General features: G+C 42.1%; 1 protein-coding gene and 1 long non-coding RNA gene across 5 annotated transcripts in view; one reads left to right on the top strand and one right to left on the bottom strand.

Annotated features, from left to right (window-relative positions):
* Positions 1–8944: 8944 nt before the first annotated feature.
* LOC121107361 lies at positions 8945–11367 on the bottom strand. Its single transcript, XR_005841371.2, has 2 exons — positions 11248–11367; positions 8945–11151 (listed from the first exon to the last, which is right to left on the bottom strand). It is a non-coding gene; the product is annotated as an uncharacterized LOC121107361 (long non-coding RNA).
* The window catches only part of TPH2 (tryptophan hydroxylase 2), a 74518-nt gene continuing 65267 nt past the window's right edge, over positions 10859–20109 (top strand). For 3 of the 4 annotated variants that reach the window (XM_040674469.2, XM_040674540.2, NM_001001301.2), the window contains exons 1-4: positions 10859–10989; positions 15309–15461; positions 17104–17287; positions 17394–17494. In XM_040674469.2, coding sequence (XP_040530403.1) covers positions 10891–10989; positions 15309–15461; positions 17104–17287; positions 17394–17494 — 537 coding nt within the window. In that variant the 5' untranslated portion in view covers positions 10859–10890. Of the gene's footprint in view, positions 11592–15308; positions 15462–17103; positions 17288–17393; positions 17495–20109 lie in introns of all 4 variants that reach the window. The other variant, XM_040674768.2, reaches the window with a different exon arrangement.

Consider the following 20109-nt stretch of genomic DNA (forward strand, 5'->3'; position numbering starts at 1 on the left):
GCCTATCTATGGCCTTTCATTTCCTGCTCAGGAAATTACTTGAAGCATCAGGCCTTTGTTCGCTGTGGAGCATTGTGCTTTTTGGCACTTAATCTAACGTGGCACAGAATACATAAAGGCATTAGAATTTATATCACCAACACCGTGGCTCACATACGCTGAGTTTCAGTATTTTTGGTGCACGGAATTCACTTTGAGGTGTATTTGTTAAATATTTTTGTGAAAGATCGTTGAAATGAAACCAGGGAAGGGAAGGCTAAAACAGATGTTATGGGCAAGTCTGTCAATTAACGATGCACGCGTCTTAGTTATTGAGGGTATGCAGGCAAAAAATGCAAGCCTCTTTTGTTTTTTAACGCTTGGGCTTGAAGACAACTTTCTTTTCTCGTTGCAGGGGATATAATTAAAACTTAATGTTTCTCAGCCTTGGTATACAAATAGTATCTATTCCAAGGTAAAGTTGATTTTTAGGTACCCTTCAAGAGGTGTTGCTCCCTGTTTAGCGTAACTGGGCAATTTTATTTGTCTCCAAAAGTAATTTCTTGAGGATTTTTGCTTCTGTTTGACAGCAAGAGGTTACCTTAACAAAAAGGAGAATTTTCCAAAGATTCATAGGAATTTGGACCAAGGTGAACATTTATAGATTGGGTACTGGGAGGTCTAAAGTTATTATAGAAGGGTGATGTATTTAGTTACCCATTGTAATCATTCACACTTCAGTTATACCGAATATATTTAGCAAAGGTGTCCCTGTCCTGATCTATCACGACTGTATTTGTACCCAGCAGGCATCACAGCCAGTGGTCTTCAAACCTACATCAGGTGTGGAGGTTTTGTGTTCGTTGTTGTGGGTAATTGAATGAAGGCTGCATAATATGTTACGTACAGTAGGTCCTGATTGCTTTAGGAACCAGGTGTGGAAATGTTGTGATTTTGACTGTATTAGCAATTTTTTTTTTTGCATTGATCTGTAGTATAATTTAAATGAAAGTGTTCATATTCAATAAGCCGAACTTTGTTGCTAACAATCTTCTTTCATAGCATATCTGTGTTTTTCTGGTGGACAAACTCATGATGTTAACAGTGCTTCTTCAGCTGCTCTAAGGGCTTTTTTTTTCCTTTCTTTTCCCTCACATATTCGTTGCTGAAATGTGTTGGCTCCCAGTCAGCCTAAGCAGTGAGATTCCTCACTGCTCCCAGCTGCAGATTACTGAGCACCAATGCAAAGCTCCACTGTAGAAAATTCTCAGCAGTAAAAGGTATTGGAGCTTTCTGAGATAACATTTTACTTCAAAATATGTTTGAGATACTTTTTCGCTTTCCTGAACTGATTTTGTTACAAGACTCTTGCCTAAACCTGAAGAAAGATTTTATTGTAAATGAGTTGGCATTCCGTATTTAGTCCATAAACAGAATTTTTGGTTACCGCTAGCACAACTGATGGATACTGTAGCGTAATGCAAGTGAAGCCTTACCAAGTTGGGAACCGAGTCTGTAGGCAACATCTCTGCTCTCCTCAAAAGGATCCTGGTTAGATAATGGGAAAATGCTAATGAAATCACCGGGGTTTTAAAAGCGCATCTGAGAACTGATTGACAAAGTGGGTTGTGAAGAGGAATAATCAGTTTTAATCAATACTCTTACATAGATACAACTTAAGATAGAAGTTAGTTGGTCCATGGGCTATAGGAAGCTGTCTGATAACATTTTTCTGTAGCTGACTGAATATCTTGGAATATATTTTTCAGCCTCTTAGCTGTGTAGTTCTAAACACTTTGAGAGAGTGATTGGTGCCGTCTCCATCTGTGTGAAAGTGATGACGGAGGTCAGCACTTGTTCATACAGGAGAAATTCTCTGAGCTGCTCTATGGATGGTGTGCCTAAGGCAGGCGGGCATTCCAACCCTTGGTTCTGCTCATGCAGTTATGCACCTGAATCTGATGCATGTGCTGCACGTGAGCATCAATAAGACACCTACCTAACCTAGCAGACAGATTTCATATGCGTGTGCAATTACATTTGATTTAAAAATGCTTTCAAATGCTTTTTCTAATGGTTTTAAAAACAAAATGAATTATGCTTCATGTTCAGTAGGACCTGATAATGTCTGCTATTCAACTGCTATAATGTTATGTTATAATGCATTGCAGGCCTTGTATATATTCAGCTTTAATTTCATTTTTCATTTAAGTGGGGATTTTAACCATAAACATTTTGCAGAGAATGCGTGCTATATTTTCATGTTAAATAGCTGTATCTTTGCACAAATTGAATTCCCTCATGCATTCTAAACAAAAAATAAATAAATAAATTGTAGGATGTCACTTTTTACCACATCCCAAATAAATGTCGGAATTGAGTCAATATGTATTTCAAACTCTGCATGTAATTCAAATAAATTAGGTTTTCCAGATGGGTTATGTTTTGAAGGAATTAGATTGTAATGCAAGTTTTGATTACATAGGATACATGGACCCTCCTGTAATGTTAGTTCTTATGCCTTTCAGATATATTTCTCGTTCCTAACGAACTGTAGGGGCCCCATTGTGTAGAAGCAAACTTTTTGCCCAGGTCAGGAGACTGCTGGCCACACTGTTCCTTTGTACGTGTGGCTGACCCCAGCAGAGTGCCCATCCAGGCTCTCTCTCGAGACCAGTATGGAGGAAGGTGGGAATACTCATGGATGGAGACAATGGCAGTTTAACAGGGAAAGCAAAAGATGTTCCTGCAAGCAAAGCATTAAGAGGATTTCACTGACTACATCCATAGGCAGGCAAATGTCCAGCTGCTGCATGGAAACCAGGGCCTCAGCACATCATGACAGATAACTGCACATGTCCCTGCTTCCTCCGTTCCCTGAGCTTCTCTGGCAGAGCAGTGTCATACAGCAAGGGATGTCCCTTTGGTTGGATTGAGCCAGCTCCCGGCTGTGTGTTCCTAACCTTGTGCCCACCCCTTGGCTAAGAGGAGACAAGGCCTCAGTGCTACGCACAGCCAGAGCCAGAACATCAGTGTTACCAGCAGTGTATAGCTGCAAATCTAAAGCACAGCACCATAAGGGCTGCTATTAGGAAAGCTCACTCCATCCCAGACAGATGCAGTATGAAATGATGACAGCCATTCTTGATGATGTCTGACCTTGTGCTAGAAATAAATTAATCCTTCCTCTTGAAGTTGACACTTCTTAAACAGTCATTCAGATTTGATACAGAAATGATTGTGTTACACAGAAGCAACTTGCATTCAGCTGTTCTGTTTTCTGTCATAACTCTGCAAGGTGAAACATGAGAAAGTTCTCCCATACGCTTCTGGTTATTGAGTTGGACCTTGATTGAATTGTGCTTTGAGTTACATGAGCGTAGGCCAGCTTTGGGTGTTGGTGTTGGAGAGCTTTCCACATGCTCTTCTCGTTTGACTTTTAAAGTAGCTGATGTAGGAGACCGAGAAGGTGTGAACGTACAGCCATTTGGGTTCAAGGACTTGATAATTCTTCCAGCAGCAAACCAGTACGACTATGGCAGTCCTGATTCCTTCTCCTCTCCCTTGCACTGCTGGCTTGCTTGTGCTGGTAGGATCCATTTGTGCAGGTGTGCAGTGGATCACAAAGGGGACCTGATACATTTCGGAGCTAAATACCTCTTGTCTCCAGCTCAATCATACTGCACATTTTTTCATTGTGTGCCTAGATCTGAGTCTGTACATACCTATGTCTATTAAAATCATGGATTTGCAATGTTGGAAGGCACTTCTAAAAGCTCGTGAACAATAGACTATTCAGTATCTCCTGTTGGAAGGTGTATCTTACATCTGCCAGCTGCTTGTCTAATCTCTTCAAGGCTTCCTATAAGGTTGCATCTACAGCCTCTGCAGGCAACTGTTCCCATGGCCTCTTGGCTCTTGCTGTCAGAAGCCTTTGCTGTATGGTGACTCTTCTGCTCTCCATACTGACCTGGAAACATTTTTTCCTTCCAGCAATCTTCTGTGTACCCAGTTTTGTCTTCATTTCTGCTTAGGACAAACATAATTGGAATCACTTCCTTTTTTTTTTTTTTTTCCACTTACTGATCATTTTTCTTTCCACTCTCTGGACAAGTGTTGGTCTGTATAATTTATTTTCCCCACTGTTGAGATGTAAACCAGACATAGAAGCTTGGATGAGATGATCTCTATTGAACAGAATTGGAGGATAGCTTTGTAAATATTGCAGGATCTTACTTAAACACTTTTCAGGTGTTTGTACGCTTCCAGGTAGAGTGAACGGTGATGGTGATTTTCTGTAGCTTCTGACTCCCTTGACGTGAGCTCTGCCTTCTCGTAATTGTGCAGCTTGTCCACAAGTAGCTCCCCAACAACGCATGTCCAAGATCTGCTTGATTTTTTTAACTGCTCAACACCTCTTAGTTAAGTACACTGGAAAGTTAAGGGTGGTCACTACGTGGTTTACTACATAGTATAGGAGTGGGGACAGGTACCTGTGCCTCTCCTGCTCCTTACACCCTTCCATTTAACAGCCAACCCGCCCTTTTGTCTAATCTATTAGTTTCATCTGGACTTTTCCTTATCTGCCTTGTGAGAATGTTATGAGACTATGCCAAATGCTTCACTACTGCCAAGATTTATGACGTGAATTGTTTTGCCTCGATCCACAGGACTGTCATAGGAGGAAATGAGATTAGCTTGACTCGGTCTGTTCTCAGCAAATCCATCTTGACTGTTTAATCATCTGTTATCTTTTAGGTGCTTACAAATAATTTTGCTACTACTGTTTTTCCAAAAGAAAAAAAGAAATTTGATTTATAAGTCTTCAGCCCTTCCTTCCCCATGTATCTTTTTGAAGATTTGTCATTTTGGTCTTTTCTGAGTCTTCTGCCGCCTCTCCATCCTCTAAGTTCTCAAAACAATTATTGATGGCAGAGGTTTAATGAGCCTACTCTGTTAGCGTGGCTTCTGTGCCAAGCCATTCATTATCATCAGACTTATCCAAGTATTCTCCAATGTTGTTTTATCCTGCAAAAAGCTGAGAGCTTCTCTCTCTGTCCCTGCTATAAAATATGATAGACCAGTGGTCACAATGGATTCTTTTAGCAAAGAATAATTAAAAAAACAAAACAAAACAAAAAAACATTAAATACTTAGCCTATTTTACATTATTTTCTGTCTTGTCATTTTCTTGTGCTCAGTTGTGGGCATACTTTGATATTTTTTTCTGGCTGCTACTGTATTTATAGAAAAAATCAAAGTCTTTTGAGGTCCTATAATAATTACCATGAATTTTGTAGCACAGCTTTTATCTTACACATTAACATGTTATGCTATTTATATTTAGAAGCTCAGCCGTAATTTTCATCTCGTGTACGTAACCTTTTTGAATAGGCAGCAATGAAACTAATGATTTATGATACTAGTAGTATCACAGTAGTATTAGTACTGAAAATGCAGTAGAAGACTGCACTTTCTCTTCAGTGAAATAGTTTCCCAGTAGAACTTCTAAACTTTTCCCTTAGTGAGTGCTGTAGGTTAGTTCGAGTGGGGAGCTAAGCCCCAGTGGAATGGGGAAGAGGTAAAAGTAAGAACACTTCTGGGTCAAGATAAAGTTTATTAGGTGAAGCAATAGATGTGTGCACAAATAAAGCAAATAAGGAATTCATTCACTACTTTGCATTGGCAGGCAGATGCTCAGCTATTTCCAGTAAAGCACAGCTTCATGATGTGTAACTACCTGGGAAGATGAATGCCATTAACTCCAAATGTCCCATCTCTCTCCTCTTTCCCCCTGTTATTATTGCTGGTCATTACATTATATGGTGTGAGGTAGCCCTTAGGTCTGTCAGGGCCAGTTGTTCTGGCTGTGTTTCCTCTCAGCTTCTTGTGCACCACAACCTACTCACTAATGGGGCAGCGTAAGCAGGAAAGGCCATGATGTTATGTAAGCATCCCCCAGCAACAGTAAAACATTGGTGTGTTAACAACATGATTTTGATCACAAATCCAAAGCGTAGCACCATGTGAGTTCATGAAGAAAACTAACCCTACTCAAGCCAAAACCAGTACTGGAAGGAAAGAACTGTCTTTCTACATTGGGTTTCCTTCTTTTGGTGGCTGTAATAACACCAAATTTAATGTTCTTTTTCTGAAATTCTCCATTTCTGTGTTCTTTTCTGACCTCTCTTTTGCTAAAGACAACACAATCCCCATTCTGCATACTACTTTCAATACATTCCTCCCTGCTGGCTCAAATCCAGCCTACGAGAGCTTTCTCTTTTGTGGTTTTCTTCCAAATCCCGAACCAAATTTTATCACCCGTATTTCCAGATCTTCCCAGCCAGTCTATCATTTGGTAGATACCAAACAACAGCTGTTGGTCAACTAAAATCCCCTTATTGCTATTGGAACTTGGGATGCTTTTGTTAGCTGCTTGAAAAACTGTGCCTCTTTCATCTTCATGACTTAAAAATAAAATCTGTGTTTGCATCACACATTTTTCATTTAGAGAAATGGAGGTAAGAGTTATCGTGTGCATCTTTGGTAATCTGGGAAAGGATTGTACATCTTCCCTTCCTTGTTGAAGAAGCCCTTTGGTTGGTCCACTTGTGAATGATTTCACAAAGCCCTTATTTTACTGAGTAAATTATGATTTGGTTATGTAACAAGAATTCAATTTCCTGCTTGTGTCATCGTCTCTTGCAGTAATAATAAATGTAACTGTTCTGCTCCTTGCATTTCTGACCTTTTATTGAATTAATATTCTTCTTTCCATTTTTAGATCTTTGTGATGTCCACCTTTGTTTATGCCTCTTTTGATACTTTTCCATAGCTTCATTTCTTTCTGATATTATGACTTGGAAGTTCTCCTTCCCGCTGTAGCAATCCTGTAGGCATAGACTTCATGGTGATCTGACAGGCAGAGGTAAATTCAGATTAATTCTTGGTGTATACAACCACATTCTGGGTTGCATCAAGAGAAGCATGACCAGCAGGTCAAAGCGATTCTGCCCCTCTACTCTGCTCTTGTGAGACCTCATCTGGAGTACTGAGTTCCAGCTGTTGGAGCAGGTCCACAGGAGGGCCACAAAGATGATCAGAGGGCTGGAGCATCTCCTTTACAAAGACAGGCTCAGAGAGCTGGGGCTCTTCATCCTGGAGAAGAGAACGCTCCAGGGGGACCTTACAGTGGCCTTCCAGTTCCTGAAGGGGCCTGCAGGAAATCTGAGAAGGGACTTTTTAGAAGGGCATATAGTGATGGGGCAAGGGGAAAGGCTTTAAACTGGAAGAGGGTAGATTTAGACTAGATATTAGGAAGAAATTCTTTACTTTGAGGGTGGTGAGACACCGGAACAGGTTGTCCAGTGAGGCTTTGGATGCCCTTCCCTGGAGATGTTCAAGGCCAGGCTGGATGTGAGCAACCTGGTCTAGTGCGAGGTGTCCCTGCCTATAGCAGGGGAGTTAGAACTTAATGGTCTTAAGTGTCCCTTTCAACCCAAACCATTCTATGATTCTACTGTGCACTGTGAATTTTATCCTGCTAAAATCAAACGGAAGGACTTAACATGGCTAGTATATGTCATCAAGCTATTGCAAACTATTTTACAAACAGATTTAAGAAAAGTTATGCTGAAATGGACAGTCAGTGTCTCTAAGAAGAAGAAAATGACTGAAACTTGAAAACACCCCACAGATCTACTTCAATTTTAGAGCTAATTTTCCACTTGAATTCTGTATTTCTTACAAAGTATACATCTTAGGAGTTCAGTCAACTGTGACTCTGTTTTCCCCTAGCAGGAAGGAAAATGTGTGTAAACTAGAGATCTTAGAGTTACTTGACTTCTGATTATAGGCAATAAGAAGCCTTTTAGAAATGAAAGTGAGCTTATCCCTGTGTGCTAGAAAGGTACCTTTATTTCTTACTATAAACATTAAGTGCATCTTCTGAAGTAAGTAAGATTGCCATGTGGTACTCTGAAACATGTTATGGAATACGTATTTCTGAATAGCTACTTCAGTGAACTTCCAAAGTAAAGCAAGATTGTCATGTGGCACCCTGAAATTTGTTATATAGTAGATATTTCTGAATAGCTACTTTGATGAACTTCAAATATATATATATATAACCAGCATATATATATATTTTACCAGCAATTTTAAATTTTTACTTGGTTTATGTATATGGAACTGTGAACTATAGAGAAATGGACTGATCTCTAAACAAAACCTCTAACTTAGCACTATTCCCAGAGCCATATATCAGCTATGTTTTACTGGGACTAGAACAAAGAAATAAACATTTTCAGTCTATTGATGTGTCCTTCAATCTAGCATTTGTATGAAAAATTCCACCTACAAAATGAGTTGCAAAATAATACTTTCTTGTCAATTTCTTTGTGGCACTCACGGGGAGTCAGTGCGGCTAAAACAGCTGAACCACGTGACTTGTCCCTACCTGTTGCATAGTTCATGCCAACACAACACACTGTTGTTTGCTTTGCATTCACAAGTCATCCTGAAGAGGTTATGAGACAGAAAATCTTTGCCAGGATCCAGCCACCAGACAGAACTGTGATCACTACCAAGGCTGAGGGTAGCAGGGTCATCTCAGATTTGTGTGATGTCGAGCTGCAGAACTAGCATCTTGCAGCAGATAAAATTGCGCTCTGTCATGATGATGGAGAAAAGCCTGCTCAGTAGAGCTTGTTGTCATCACTGGAACATTTGGAGAATGCTAAGCAATCTCGCTCCCGTAAATTGTTCAATAGCAGGAATGATGTCTGGGTATCTCAGGCACAGCCAACAGGAATATAAAAATCCAAAGACCTGACTTGTGTTCCTATTATTAAAAATAATGAGTAAACATGAAGGAGATTATCTCTTGGTAACTTTGGGTATGAGACAGAACTAACACCTGCAGACATTCATTTTTTCCTCAACTGGAAAAATGAAAAAAAAAAACTTTGTGGGTTATCAAGACAAAAGTGATTCATTTGCATTACAGGAGCAGGTAAGGGAACCAAATATTATGGCAATTTTATTGTCAAGCAAAAGGAAGAACCATTATTACATGGAGCAGCTGTGATCCTAACTCAGTCCTGAACATCAGGCATACGTTTCCATTTTATGAAAGGGCTCATCTTTCTGACAAGGGCTGGTTTAGACTTGAAGCTTTTGCTGGTTTGTTAGTTGTGGTAAATGGTGAGATCTCACTGTACAAAACAGTAGAAAACTTCCTGTTGTCCTTTTGAGCTGGACCCTATGACCAAAAGGGATTCCTCGGTGATGCAGGTATGTAAATATTAGCTAAAAGATACTGAGGCTAGCAAGGATAGAGACACTGACTTTACGTAAAGTTAGCAAGCTATAGCCGAGCCTTAGCTGTAGCATGAAACATAGCACCATGAGAACTAAGCCTTTCTGCTACTCTCCTTGCGTAGCTCCCTGCTCAGTCTTTCAGTTTCAGAGAGTGTGATTTTAACTCTTTATTCTTGATCCATGTGGTCTTTGTATGCACGTAGGAGTAAAGGCCATGTGATGCCAGCTAGGGCTGCTGCAGGGAAGGCACCACTGGAGATTTCCAAGGGGAAGCAGCGACCATTTTACCTGTCTGGTGTTTCAGAACAGAGAAAAGTGAGCACGTATTTGAAAAAACTTACTGACATAACATTCCCAGTCCAGCTGTGGTGTTCAGTTCTATGCTGTATAACTTACTCAAAGTAGCCAATGGAAAAGTTTTGGAAGGTGAGAGATGTGGAGAGGGAAAAAATAGGAAGAAAAAGTGACAACAGTAAGTGACAAAATGAGTATTAGTTTTCAGTATGTGGGTATGAGAGAAATAAAAGATCTTAAAACTATTTCACAAGTAGATTTGAGTGCCAAGTTATTGTCTGAGCAATTACTTTCTGCTCATTTACAGTCTGTGAGGTTCTACAGGCCTGATATTAACTAGAAAGCAAATTCTTCAGAAAAATTTTTTGCCCTTGAGATATAAGCAACTCAGAGACAGGTGAAGCGGTCCAATACGAAAACAGACCCACAGGATCCATACAGGACGGTTTCACCTCCACAGATTATTAATTGCTTTATTGATGTTGTGGTTAGAAGAGAGTCTTATGATCAGAGCCCGGCCATTATATAGCCGAGGTAGAAAACACAGCTGCTGCTGCCTCGGTTAAAAAGCTTTCTCCAATTAAGCATCCTTTTTCAGTAGAAGTACTCTTTCCATGTCATCAATCATGCTTTAATGCAGAAGGTTTGCTAAGTCTTTCATTATAAGACAGATCTCCTACCCCTTAATGCTTCCTCTCTGAACCTGCCTACATTTTTCACTGAAGAACTTCATAAAAAAATGAGGAAAGATGAGTTTCTACATCAAAGAATTCCTCACATCAAAGCTGACGTGGAAATAACTGCACAACTTTTCACTCCTTTTATTTATTTATCGTTGGCATGCACTGAGGCCTGCTGTCCCCGTGTCCACACATAGTCCCCAGGGCCATCTGCATCCTGGCTGCCCAAAGCCAGCTGGTGGGGCTGGAGCTCCTGACACGGGGTGGTTTGGGACTCTGGTTATGTTCAAGGCGAGCCATCACGGTGGGCACTGAGGCGTGAGGAGCTGCAGCCGCTGCCCTGAGGCCACCCCGCAGCCAGGCCGCGATGGGGTCCGGTGCAGCTCTCCCGGGGCTCCCGCAGCGCTGCTGCTCCGGGGGCTGCTGAGGGGCGAGGGCTGAGGGCTGCCCAGCGGCGTATGAGGTAAGCGAGGCCGAGGGCGCCCGCCCGCAGCCGGCTCCGTCACCGGCGCCCGGTCCCCCCTCGGCGGCTTTCCGTCAGCCCCCGCGGGGCCGTATAAAAGGCGGCGCGGCGAGCGAGGAGCAGAGCGTGGCGCTGCCCCGCCCGGCTGGTCCCATGCAGCCCGCCATGATGATGTTCTCCAGCAAGTACTGGGCGCGGAGGGGCTTCTCTCTGGACTCGGCCCTGCCGGAGGAGCGCCCCGGCGGCCTCACCGTAAGTGACGGGGCTGGGAGCGGAGCGGAGGGGGGATCCGGAGGTAGGGCGGCCCGTGGGGTTAACTTTGCGGCTGCAGGTACCGCTGGCGGCTGCTGAGTCCAGCGGGTGCTGCTTCCCAGCGCTGCCGCGAGGGTGTCCTCAACGACAGCGAAAGTTTCGCTAGAAAAGCAAGCACGGAGGATAACCGCTCTCAGAACACGGGAGCTCAGTACAGGTGTTCCCGAGCGCCCGGGCTGTGGCAGAGCGGTTACAAACCTCGCAGCGTGACGCTTCAAACGTGTTTGATGGCGGTCAGAAAGGTGCCCGTGAGGAGCAGCGCGGCTCCGCTCCGGGCAGCTGGGACCGTGCCGCGGGTGTCGGCGTGTCCTCGCGGCTAAACGGCTTCGAGTAGGGTTACGCTGTTAGTAACGGGTGCTGATTGTCTCATCCGCTCTGAATGGGGGTGAATATTTCGGGTTTTCAGAACTTAGAGCCCATAAAATTGTATGTCAAATTTGCAGCGTGTGGAGGCTTTGAAAATTTGAGTAGAACCCACGGGATGTGCTTGCTTGTACCAGTTGTGAACTGGCCTTACAGGAAAATGTGTAATATCCTTGTTGGTATGTGCTTTATTTCTGTCATAAATGATGAATTAAATGGAATCCATCTGTTTTACAGTTTTTGTTTGAGTTACTTTCTTGGAGTTATCCTGTAGTTCACTGCTTTGTTCCTGAGTACTCACACTTGCTCCAGATAACTCGTTTTCATTAGGACGGTTGATCTGCTCGCCATTAAAACACTTTATAATTGAATAATAGGCATGGCTGATAAGATTTGAGCTCTTGCAGTATCACAGCCTCTTCAATTGGGCTCCTAACGATTAGCTAATCTGACTTTCTTACGCTTCAGAGAGGCTTTCAGTCATCGCTTCAGATAATGCTCGTTTTGAAGTAGCGCTGAACCTTGGGTGGTCTTGGAGGGCACCAGGTGCCCTTGTTTCCCTGAACAATCAGTGGTACTGAGGTGCTGAGGATGACTGTGATCCTCTGTGTGTAGCCTCCTGAAAACAGCATGCAGTGAAGAAGCATGGATGCTATATGAACAGCATCTGTGCACTTCATATAGATGAAAACTTCTCAGCCAAATCCCAAATATTATTGAAGTTAAAGCCAAAGTGACCTTCCTCTAGACTGTCTGTCCCTAAGCAAGCCCCTCAGCGAGAAGAATCATACAAGCTCAATAACTAAACAATAAATGTGCTTGCATGTCTTCATGTAACACTCCACAAGCTGAAGTGTGTGTGTATATATGCTCCAGTGGGAGTTGAATATCCAGTGGTCTCACACAGCAGAGGGATGTATTTCAAAGTGGACTGGGATCAGGTAGAAAAGCAAACCAGTTTGACGTGAGCTGTGTGGCTTCGTTGAGACGGATGTGATGCAAATGCCTCATCTCTGTCAGCGATATCTATTTCTAAGAAAACTGTCTTAGCTAATCCACTTTGGAAAAGGAATCAGACTAAACTTTAGTAATTTCTTTTTTCCTGGGACAGAAAGCTCCTTATGAAATGCAACTTTCCTTTGGAAGCACAGGGAGACTTTGCTAAAGCCCATTGCCTTAAATAAAGCCACAAACATCATGCAGGTGGGATAACCCACCTTGGCAGCTCTAGCTGTTAGGGAAGAAAACTGGAGTAGAGACTTGACTTGGCTTTAACCAAGTGTTGAGACCTGTTCAAAAATTCCACCCATTCTTGGGTTATTTTCTACAATTTACCAAAGAACTGTTAGCAGTTGTGGAGTTGTTGTATATGTCTCTCAGTTTCTAAGTTCATGTCTTTTAGTATCCATATTACAGGTGATGCTGTTGTTTAAAAAGTGGTGAGCATCTCACTGAGGACAGCATTTCTCTGAGTCACAACCTGGTTGTTAGAAAATGCAGACTGGTTTTTGAAAATCATGGTCAGTATTATCAGAACTGTGTACAGAGCTTATAAAGCCCAACTTGCTGTTCTGTTGCATCTCAATGGAATTTAAGTTAACTAAAAAAAGTCCACATTTTTTCAAAACTACTGGATGAGATTTGGTTTGAAGCAAAGTTTTTGCCTCCTTGATTAAGAGAAGATTGTAGATTATTTTCTCAGGAGAAGTGACATTACACAGCATCATTAACTGTACTACAACAGATAACAAACTTTATATTTCAGATTTAATGAGCGTGGCTGACCAGTAAACCCCAGCAATGGAAGAAGGCTCAGTAGCGATGGGCAGGAGGATGTGCCTGTGGAGCTTAGTGAATAATGCTGAATGTGACTGACCACAGCTGCTGCAAAAAGCTAATCTTGTCCTGGCACAGGGTACCAGGGAGTGGCCCTTCCTTTAGCCACATGGCTGCCATCAGTTACATAGATCAACTGTTGATGTAAATGTCTCTCCCAGAGTTTCTTAGGGCATGAATGTCCCCTTGAGTTAGCTTGACCAGTATGGTGGAAGTGAATACATGGCTTATCCCAGTATGAGTATGAAAACTACAGCACTAACAGAATAACTGCAAGGAGATCAGTGGCCTCAGTCCATGTATTCCTTTCTGGTGACTGGGTACGCCCAGCATAGTGACAGTGAGCACAGGATCAGAGAATCATAGAATTGTTTGAGTTGGAAAGGACCTTTAATGACCATCTGGTCCAACTTTCCTGCAGTGAGCAGGGACACCTACAGCTATAACAGATTGCTCAGAGCCTGGTCCATCCTGACCTTGAATTTCTTCAGGGATGGGGTGTCTACCACCTCTCTAGGCAACCTGTTTGACTACCTCACTGCCCTTATTGTTAAAAAAAAAAAAAAGACAAAACATTTTTTTTTCTTACATCCAGCCTAAATCTCTGTTTGAAACCATTTCCCCTTGTCCTATTGCAACAGACACTGCTGAAGAGTCTATCCCCTTCGTTCTTACAGCCCGCCTTTTGGTACTGACAGGCTGCTCTCAGGTCTCCTGGAGCATTCTAGCCTTCTCTTCTCCAGGCTGAACAGCCCCAGCTCTCTCATCCTGTCCTTACAGGGAGGTGTTTCATCCCTTTGACCATTTTTGTGGCCCTCCTCTGGACATGCTCCAGCAGGTCAATGTCTCATTTACTGAGGACTCCAGATCTGGACACAGTATTCCAAGTGAGGTCTCAGTGCAGAGTCAAGGGGGCAGGATCACCTCCCTCAGCCTTCTAGCCATGCTGCTTTTGATGCAGCCCAGGATAAGGTTGGCTTTCTGGGCTGTGAGGGCACATTGCAGGCTCATGTTCAACTTCCTAATCACCAGTATCCTCAAGTCCTCTCTGTTAGGGCTGTGCTCCAACTTTTCATTCCCCCAGCTAGTACTGATAGCAGGGGTTGCCATGACCCATGTGCAAGACCTTGCAGTTGGATGTGTTGAACCTCATGAGGTTCTCCTGGGCCCATAGCTGGAGCCTGTCCAGGTCTCTCTGCATGGCATCCTGTCCTTTAGGCACGTCAGAAGTACCACACAGCTTGGTGTTGCTGGCAAACTTGCTGATGGTGTGCTCGATCCCACTGTTGACGGCATTGATGAAGGTGTTAAAGAGCCTTGGTCCCAGTACTGACCCCTGAGGGACACCACTTGTCACTGATCTCCATCCACACATGGAGCCATTGGCCACCACTCACTGAGTGTGATCTTGCAACTAGTAATAGACAGACCAGTAATGCAAAAACACTGATGTTGTGATCGAACTGTTTACTGAGATTGCAGTTTTTTGCTAAATATAACTTGCATTTGTAGTCTGTTTTCAGTGTGTTAAGTATCACTCTGCTAAATCAGAATTCCTGTGTAACATCACACGTCGTCAATTAAGTATGCTTCATACTAAGCATTATGTGCCCCACATGTGGAACATCTAAAAGCAGCTGGTCAGAGAGTATTGGACTCTTGAGAATAGATAGTACAGAAATATAGACAGAAATACAGTAAAAATCATCTAGGACTGACTTACAAATAAAATAGCATCACTGCAATTAGTGGTTTTGTGGTAATTCAGACCATCATCTCTGTTCTCTTTCTTCATTACTCTTGATAGCGTTGCCCTAAAAAATCAATATATTTGTATCCTGTGTGTGTGTATAAAAGTGTGTGTGTGTGTATATATATATATATATATATACAGGTGTGTGTGTGTGTGTATATATATATATCAGTAAATAAATTAACTTTTAAGTCTGGGTAGCTTTAGTTCAGCTATTTCCTAACAAAAATTTGTTTGTGTAATGTGTCTTACTTTTGGGAAATACCCTTTTGCAACTGAATCAATGCTGTTCTTTATCCATTTGTAGATAAACAGATCAAGCTCTGGGAAAAATGAGGATAAAAAAGGAAATAAGGGAAATGGGAAAGGCGAGTCAGTTTCTGAAGGTGGAAAGACAGCTGTGGTGTTTTCCTTGAAGAATGAAGTTGGAGGATTGGTGAAAGCTCTCCGGCTCTTCCAGGTAAAGCTCACATATCATTGTGCTGATCAGATGTGGAAGGATACTGAGGTCAGGCTCTTTGTTGGTATAAATTAGTGCACCATGGAGTGCAGTTACTTTTAGTGAATCTGCAGAGTGTAACTTCAGGCTTTATGGGTCGTTCAACAAAGCATTTAAGACTCTCAGAGAGTTTTCTGGAACAAAGTTTAACTGTGATGTTGATATTCTCACTATTCACTTTAGATTTCCAAAGTGTGATTCTCAGCACCGTAAATTAGGTTTGAAGTTCTCTGTACAGACTACGATGAAAGAAAGCAGTTTCAGAGAGCAGTTCAGAGTCTGAATTATATGCTCAAAGTCAGATGGCGATGACAGCCTTGTTGCAGGACAACGTTTGGTCATAAATTTAAGTGCGCCTTTAAGTGCTTGCAGGGTCAGAACTTTCTGTCTAACTGGAATTTAAATTGTGAAGTATTGGTTTCCATATAGATCCCATGCAATTGGTGGTCTTCAGTCAGACTGCTGGTACTCTGTAGTCTGCTTACCTTATTAATACATTGAAGAGGACTTGAAGGCGTCTCTGAGGACAATTCAGGCGAAGCACCAAGATGAAAGCCTTAGGTTGTTTAGTCTGCACAGTGAAAAAAATGTTAAGAGGTGATTTGGAATCTGCCTCTTCATGCTTAAGCATCAGAGGGGTATAATTGTGGGAGCACAGGGTGTTACCAATCCTAAATTACAGGAGCTGGCTCTGGGAGCAGATTCCCAAGGCTGATGCAGATATGTGGACTGCTCAGATATTGAAGGCGGAGTGAGCTGAGCCCTGAGAGAGCGATTACCTGAAACCAGGTTGCAGAATGGAAGCAGAAGGCTAAGTGAGCCAATAGGAACTGCAGGTAGAGACATGTTTTCAACACGTCTTCTCTGCAAAGTGTTAACTGCAACTCTGGCTTAAATTCTTCAGTGGGTTCAGACCTGAAATCCTGAATATACGTGCCAGCTCTACCTTCTTGAGAACAACTTGCTTACAATTCATTCACCTTTCTAAAATGTGTTTGGAAGATGTTGCAGAGAGATCAACTGCATTCACATAGTTCCTGAGCAATTTGAGCATGGAAAGTGCAGGATTATGTTGTTTTCTAAACATAGGGTAAATCAAAGCCACTTTCTCTACTTCAGAATCATAGAATCATAGAATTGTAAGGTTGGAAAGGACCTACAAGATCATCTAGTCCAACCATTCTCCCACTGCAATGAAGAGAATGTCTGAAACCATTATCCCTGTGTCAGCTGAAAAGGAGATCTGTGGCGTGGGTTATTCAGGAAGAGATCATCAAAATGATCCTGCTTGGCTTTTGTAATCTGCTGGTCTACAAATAGCAGATTCAGAGCCCTCAACAAATGGAGCCTTTTTCCTTCTGCGAATTTGTTGCATGAATGTGTTAGCTAAGGAGATGCATTGTACACATACTTTATGGAGTGTGCCAGTGAAATTGTTACCTGCTATGTGGATTCACATGTGGAAAATCAGAAACTGCTGGTTGCCTGTACCAGAGGGGACCTTCATTTGAAACTTGGAAAAGCTTTCCTGACGAATATGCCATCAATATTGCAATCCTAACTGATATGTCTATATTTAACCCATTGTTTATTCTTTCTGCAGGAGAAGCATGTGAGTATGGTTCATATTGAATCACGAAAATCGAAGAGAAGGAACTCAGAGGTAGAAATTTTTGTGGACTGTGACTGCAGTAAGAAGGAATTTAATGAACTAATCCAGTTGCTCAAGTTTCAAACTAATATCGTGTCTCTGAATCCACCAGAAAACATCTGGACTGATGAGGAAGGCAAGGCTACTTCTGTATCATTGGTTTATAGACTCACAAATGTTTTGCACAGTTATAGCCATAATCTTATATTCAGTATATTTAATTCACGTTCTATCTTCTGCAGATCTTGACTGTGTCCCTTGGTTTCCTCGGAAGATATCTGAATTAGACAAATGTTCACAAAGAGTTTTGATGTATGGATCTGAGCTGGATGCAGATCACCCTGTAAGTGTAACATACAATTGTACTGTAGATAATTTGTTCACATTGTTTGCCAGTCAAATAAAAATTGACTGCTGGTTTTGAGTGCTTTTCTGAGCACAATTGGTATTTAGTTCTGTTCACTGTTTTCAGTGAATTAATTAGCTTTTCTGTAGCTGGACATGAAAGAAGGAAGTTCTCCATAGAACTTTTTCTTGAACAACTTTGTCCTTTTTTTTTTCTGTTTTCATTTATTTACTTCTTATTTAGCTGGTTGTTAGAAGTTTTCAGACAAACAGAGTTTAGATCAATGTGACATTAGGTTCTGTCACAAGTGGCTCTTAAATAAGAATAGATATTAACTTAGTTGTCAGAGAAGAAGGAATTATGGAAAAAGACTTCCTGGCCACTCAGGAGATAATTACAAAATACAACAGCAACACATTCCCGTTTCTGTGTGCAGACAGGAATGCAACAGATGGGAAGGTGTCTCACATTGTTTCCTGACTTCAGTGACAGGAGTCAAGCTTGCATTTCAGAGAAGTGATACCTGTAGGGGTGCCAAATGCTCAGTGTAAAAGACAAAATAGGTTTGTTTTATTCCATTTGGCTCAAGTCCATACATGCTTAACGTCTAGTTCTTTAGATAGCAGATGATTGCATTTATGTTAAGGGATTTTTGCTTGTTTCAAGTAGAAGTTTCCACCTTTGGACCCCTTGATTGAGCAATACTAATGGCAACTAATTGTATTATTCCTATTCTGAAAGCTGAATTTAACTAGTATTATAGGAAGCTTCCAGCTGAAAGGAAGGAATGAACTGCTGCCTTTCCTGCACTGTGGGCCTGCAGTTAGGAAGCATGTTCCTGGGTCCTGATTTCTGCCACATACTTCTTAATGACAAGTTAGGATTTACCTACTATTTTCTCAGAATGAAAAAATCTGTTGATTACCTTCAACCATTAACAGTAATTTGGTTCAAACAGAGGCCTTAATGGCAACTCATTCTAGCCTTGAGTTGATGATTGTGATGAGCCATTTGATACTGTTTTATGTTCTGAGCTGGTGCCTTCATTAAATAGTTGAGTGCTCTACTGAAAATCTGCCTTCGGTTTTACAGACAATGAAAAAAGACATTTGCATTATATGAATATATATTTTACACTTGAGGGAACTCTTATGAACATAATTTACACACCATTTGTTAGCGTATGCAGCATGCTAGATATTAGAGATGGGGAAAAAACTATAAAATCTGTGATTGGCCTTTCAGATGCCAATTCTGATGCCTGCTCTGTTCCTTCACGGTAGTGTATAGATGCCAGACCAAAGAGAATTACTCCATTATGGAATCAATATAGCAATAGTTTAAGTTCTAACCCATTCCATATTGGCTAATGGTTTCAGTCTTGATTTCTCTGCGCGTGCTGGACATTCAAGTCACCTATGCTGTCATCCATCCCATTTTGTCTGTTGTATGTTACAGCTGAGTAAAATAATGCTAGTCTAAAAGGTACTAAGTAGACAGACATACGCTCCAAAATATCACAAGTTTTTGCCTGTCAAAAAGATTCTCTATATGAGTAGTGTTGATTATAACATCATTCTTGACTGTTCTGTAGCATTTCACAGGAGGGTGCTATGCCCCATTGAAAGCAGGCCACACAGGTGTGGAATTAGGGAGGCAGGCAGCTGTTTGAGTTCATGAGGTAACTGATTTCACAATACTTATGCATAGGAAGTCGATAATCAAATGAATGGCATGTTTTAAATAAATAAATAAAAATCATAGAATGGCTTGGGGTAGAAGGGACTCCAAGGATTGTCAAGTTCCAACCCCTCTGCCACAGATAATAGACCAGGCTGCCCAGGGCCCCATCCAGCCTGGCCTTACGCACTTCCAGGGATGGGACATCCACAGCCTCTCTGGGCAATCTATTCCAGCACCTCACCATTCTCTCAGTAGGGAAGTTCCCCCTGACATCTTATCTAAATCTGCCTTCTTCTAGTTGAAATTTCCCCTTGACCTATCACTGTCTGCCCATGTAAAAAGTTGATTTCCCTCATGTTTATAAGCTGTCTTTAAATATTGGAAGGCTGCAATGAAGTCTTCCCCCAGCCTTCTCTTTTCCAGGCTGAACAAGGCCAGTTCCTTCAGCTTGTCTTCATACGAGAGGTGCTCCAGCCCTTGAATTATCCTCTTGGCCTTCTCTGGACTCTCTCCAAAAATTCCACCTCCTTCCTGTTTTGGAGGCCCCAGACTTGGACACTGCTTCAGATGGGGCCTCACAAGGGCAGAATAGAGGAGATCTTCTTGCCCTGCTGGCCACCCCTGTTCTGATGGAACCGAGGATACCATTGGCCTTTTGGGCTGCAAGTGCACCCTGCTGGCTTACGTTAAGTTTTTCATCAGTCAGAACCCCGAAGTCCTTCTCAGCAGGGCTACTCTCAAGGAGTTCTCCCAGCTTGTATACATTGGATTGCTCAGTACCTGAAGGGTGTTGTGTAAGGCCTTTGCTGTCCTGTGTGAGAGTGGAGGCTTGAATTCTTTCTACAGTCCTCTGACATTTCCCTTACTCTGCCCTAGCAGCACAGCTTTGGTTATGGGGCCATAAAATACCTTTTGAGTTTTCTCGTGTG

This window comes from Gallus gallus, chromosome 1 (genome assembly GCF_016699485.2).
Source record: "Gallus gallus isolate bGalGal1 chromosome 1, bGalGal1.mat.broiler.GRCg7b, whole genome shotgun sequence".
Taxonomy (NCBI): Eukaryota; Metazoa; Chordata; class Aves; order Galliformes; family Phasianidae; genus Gallus; species Gallus gallus.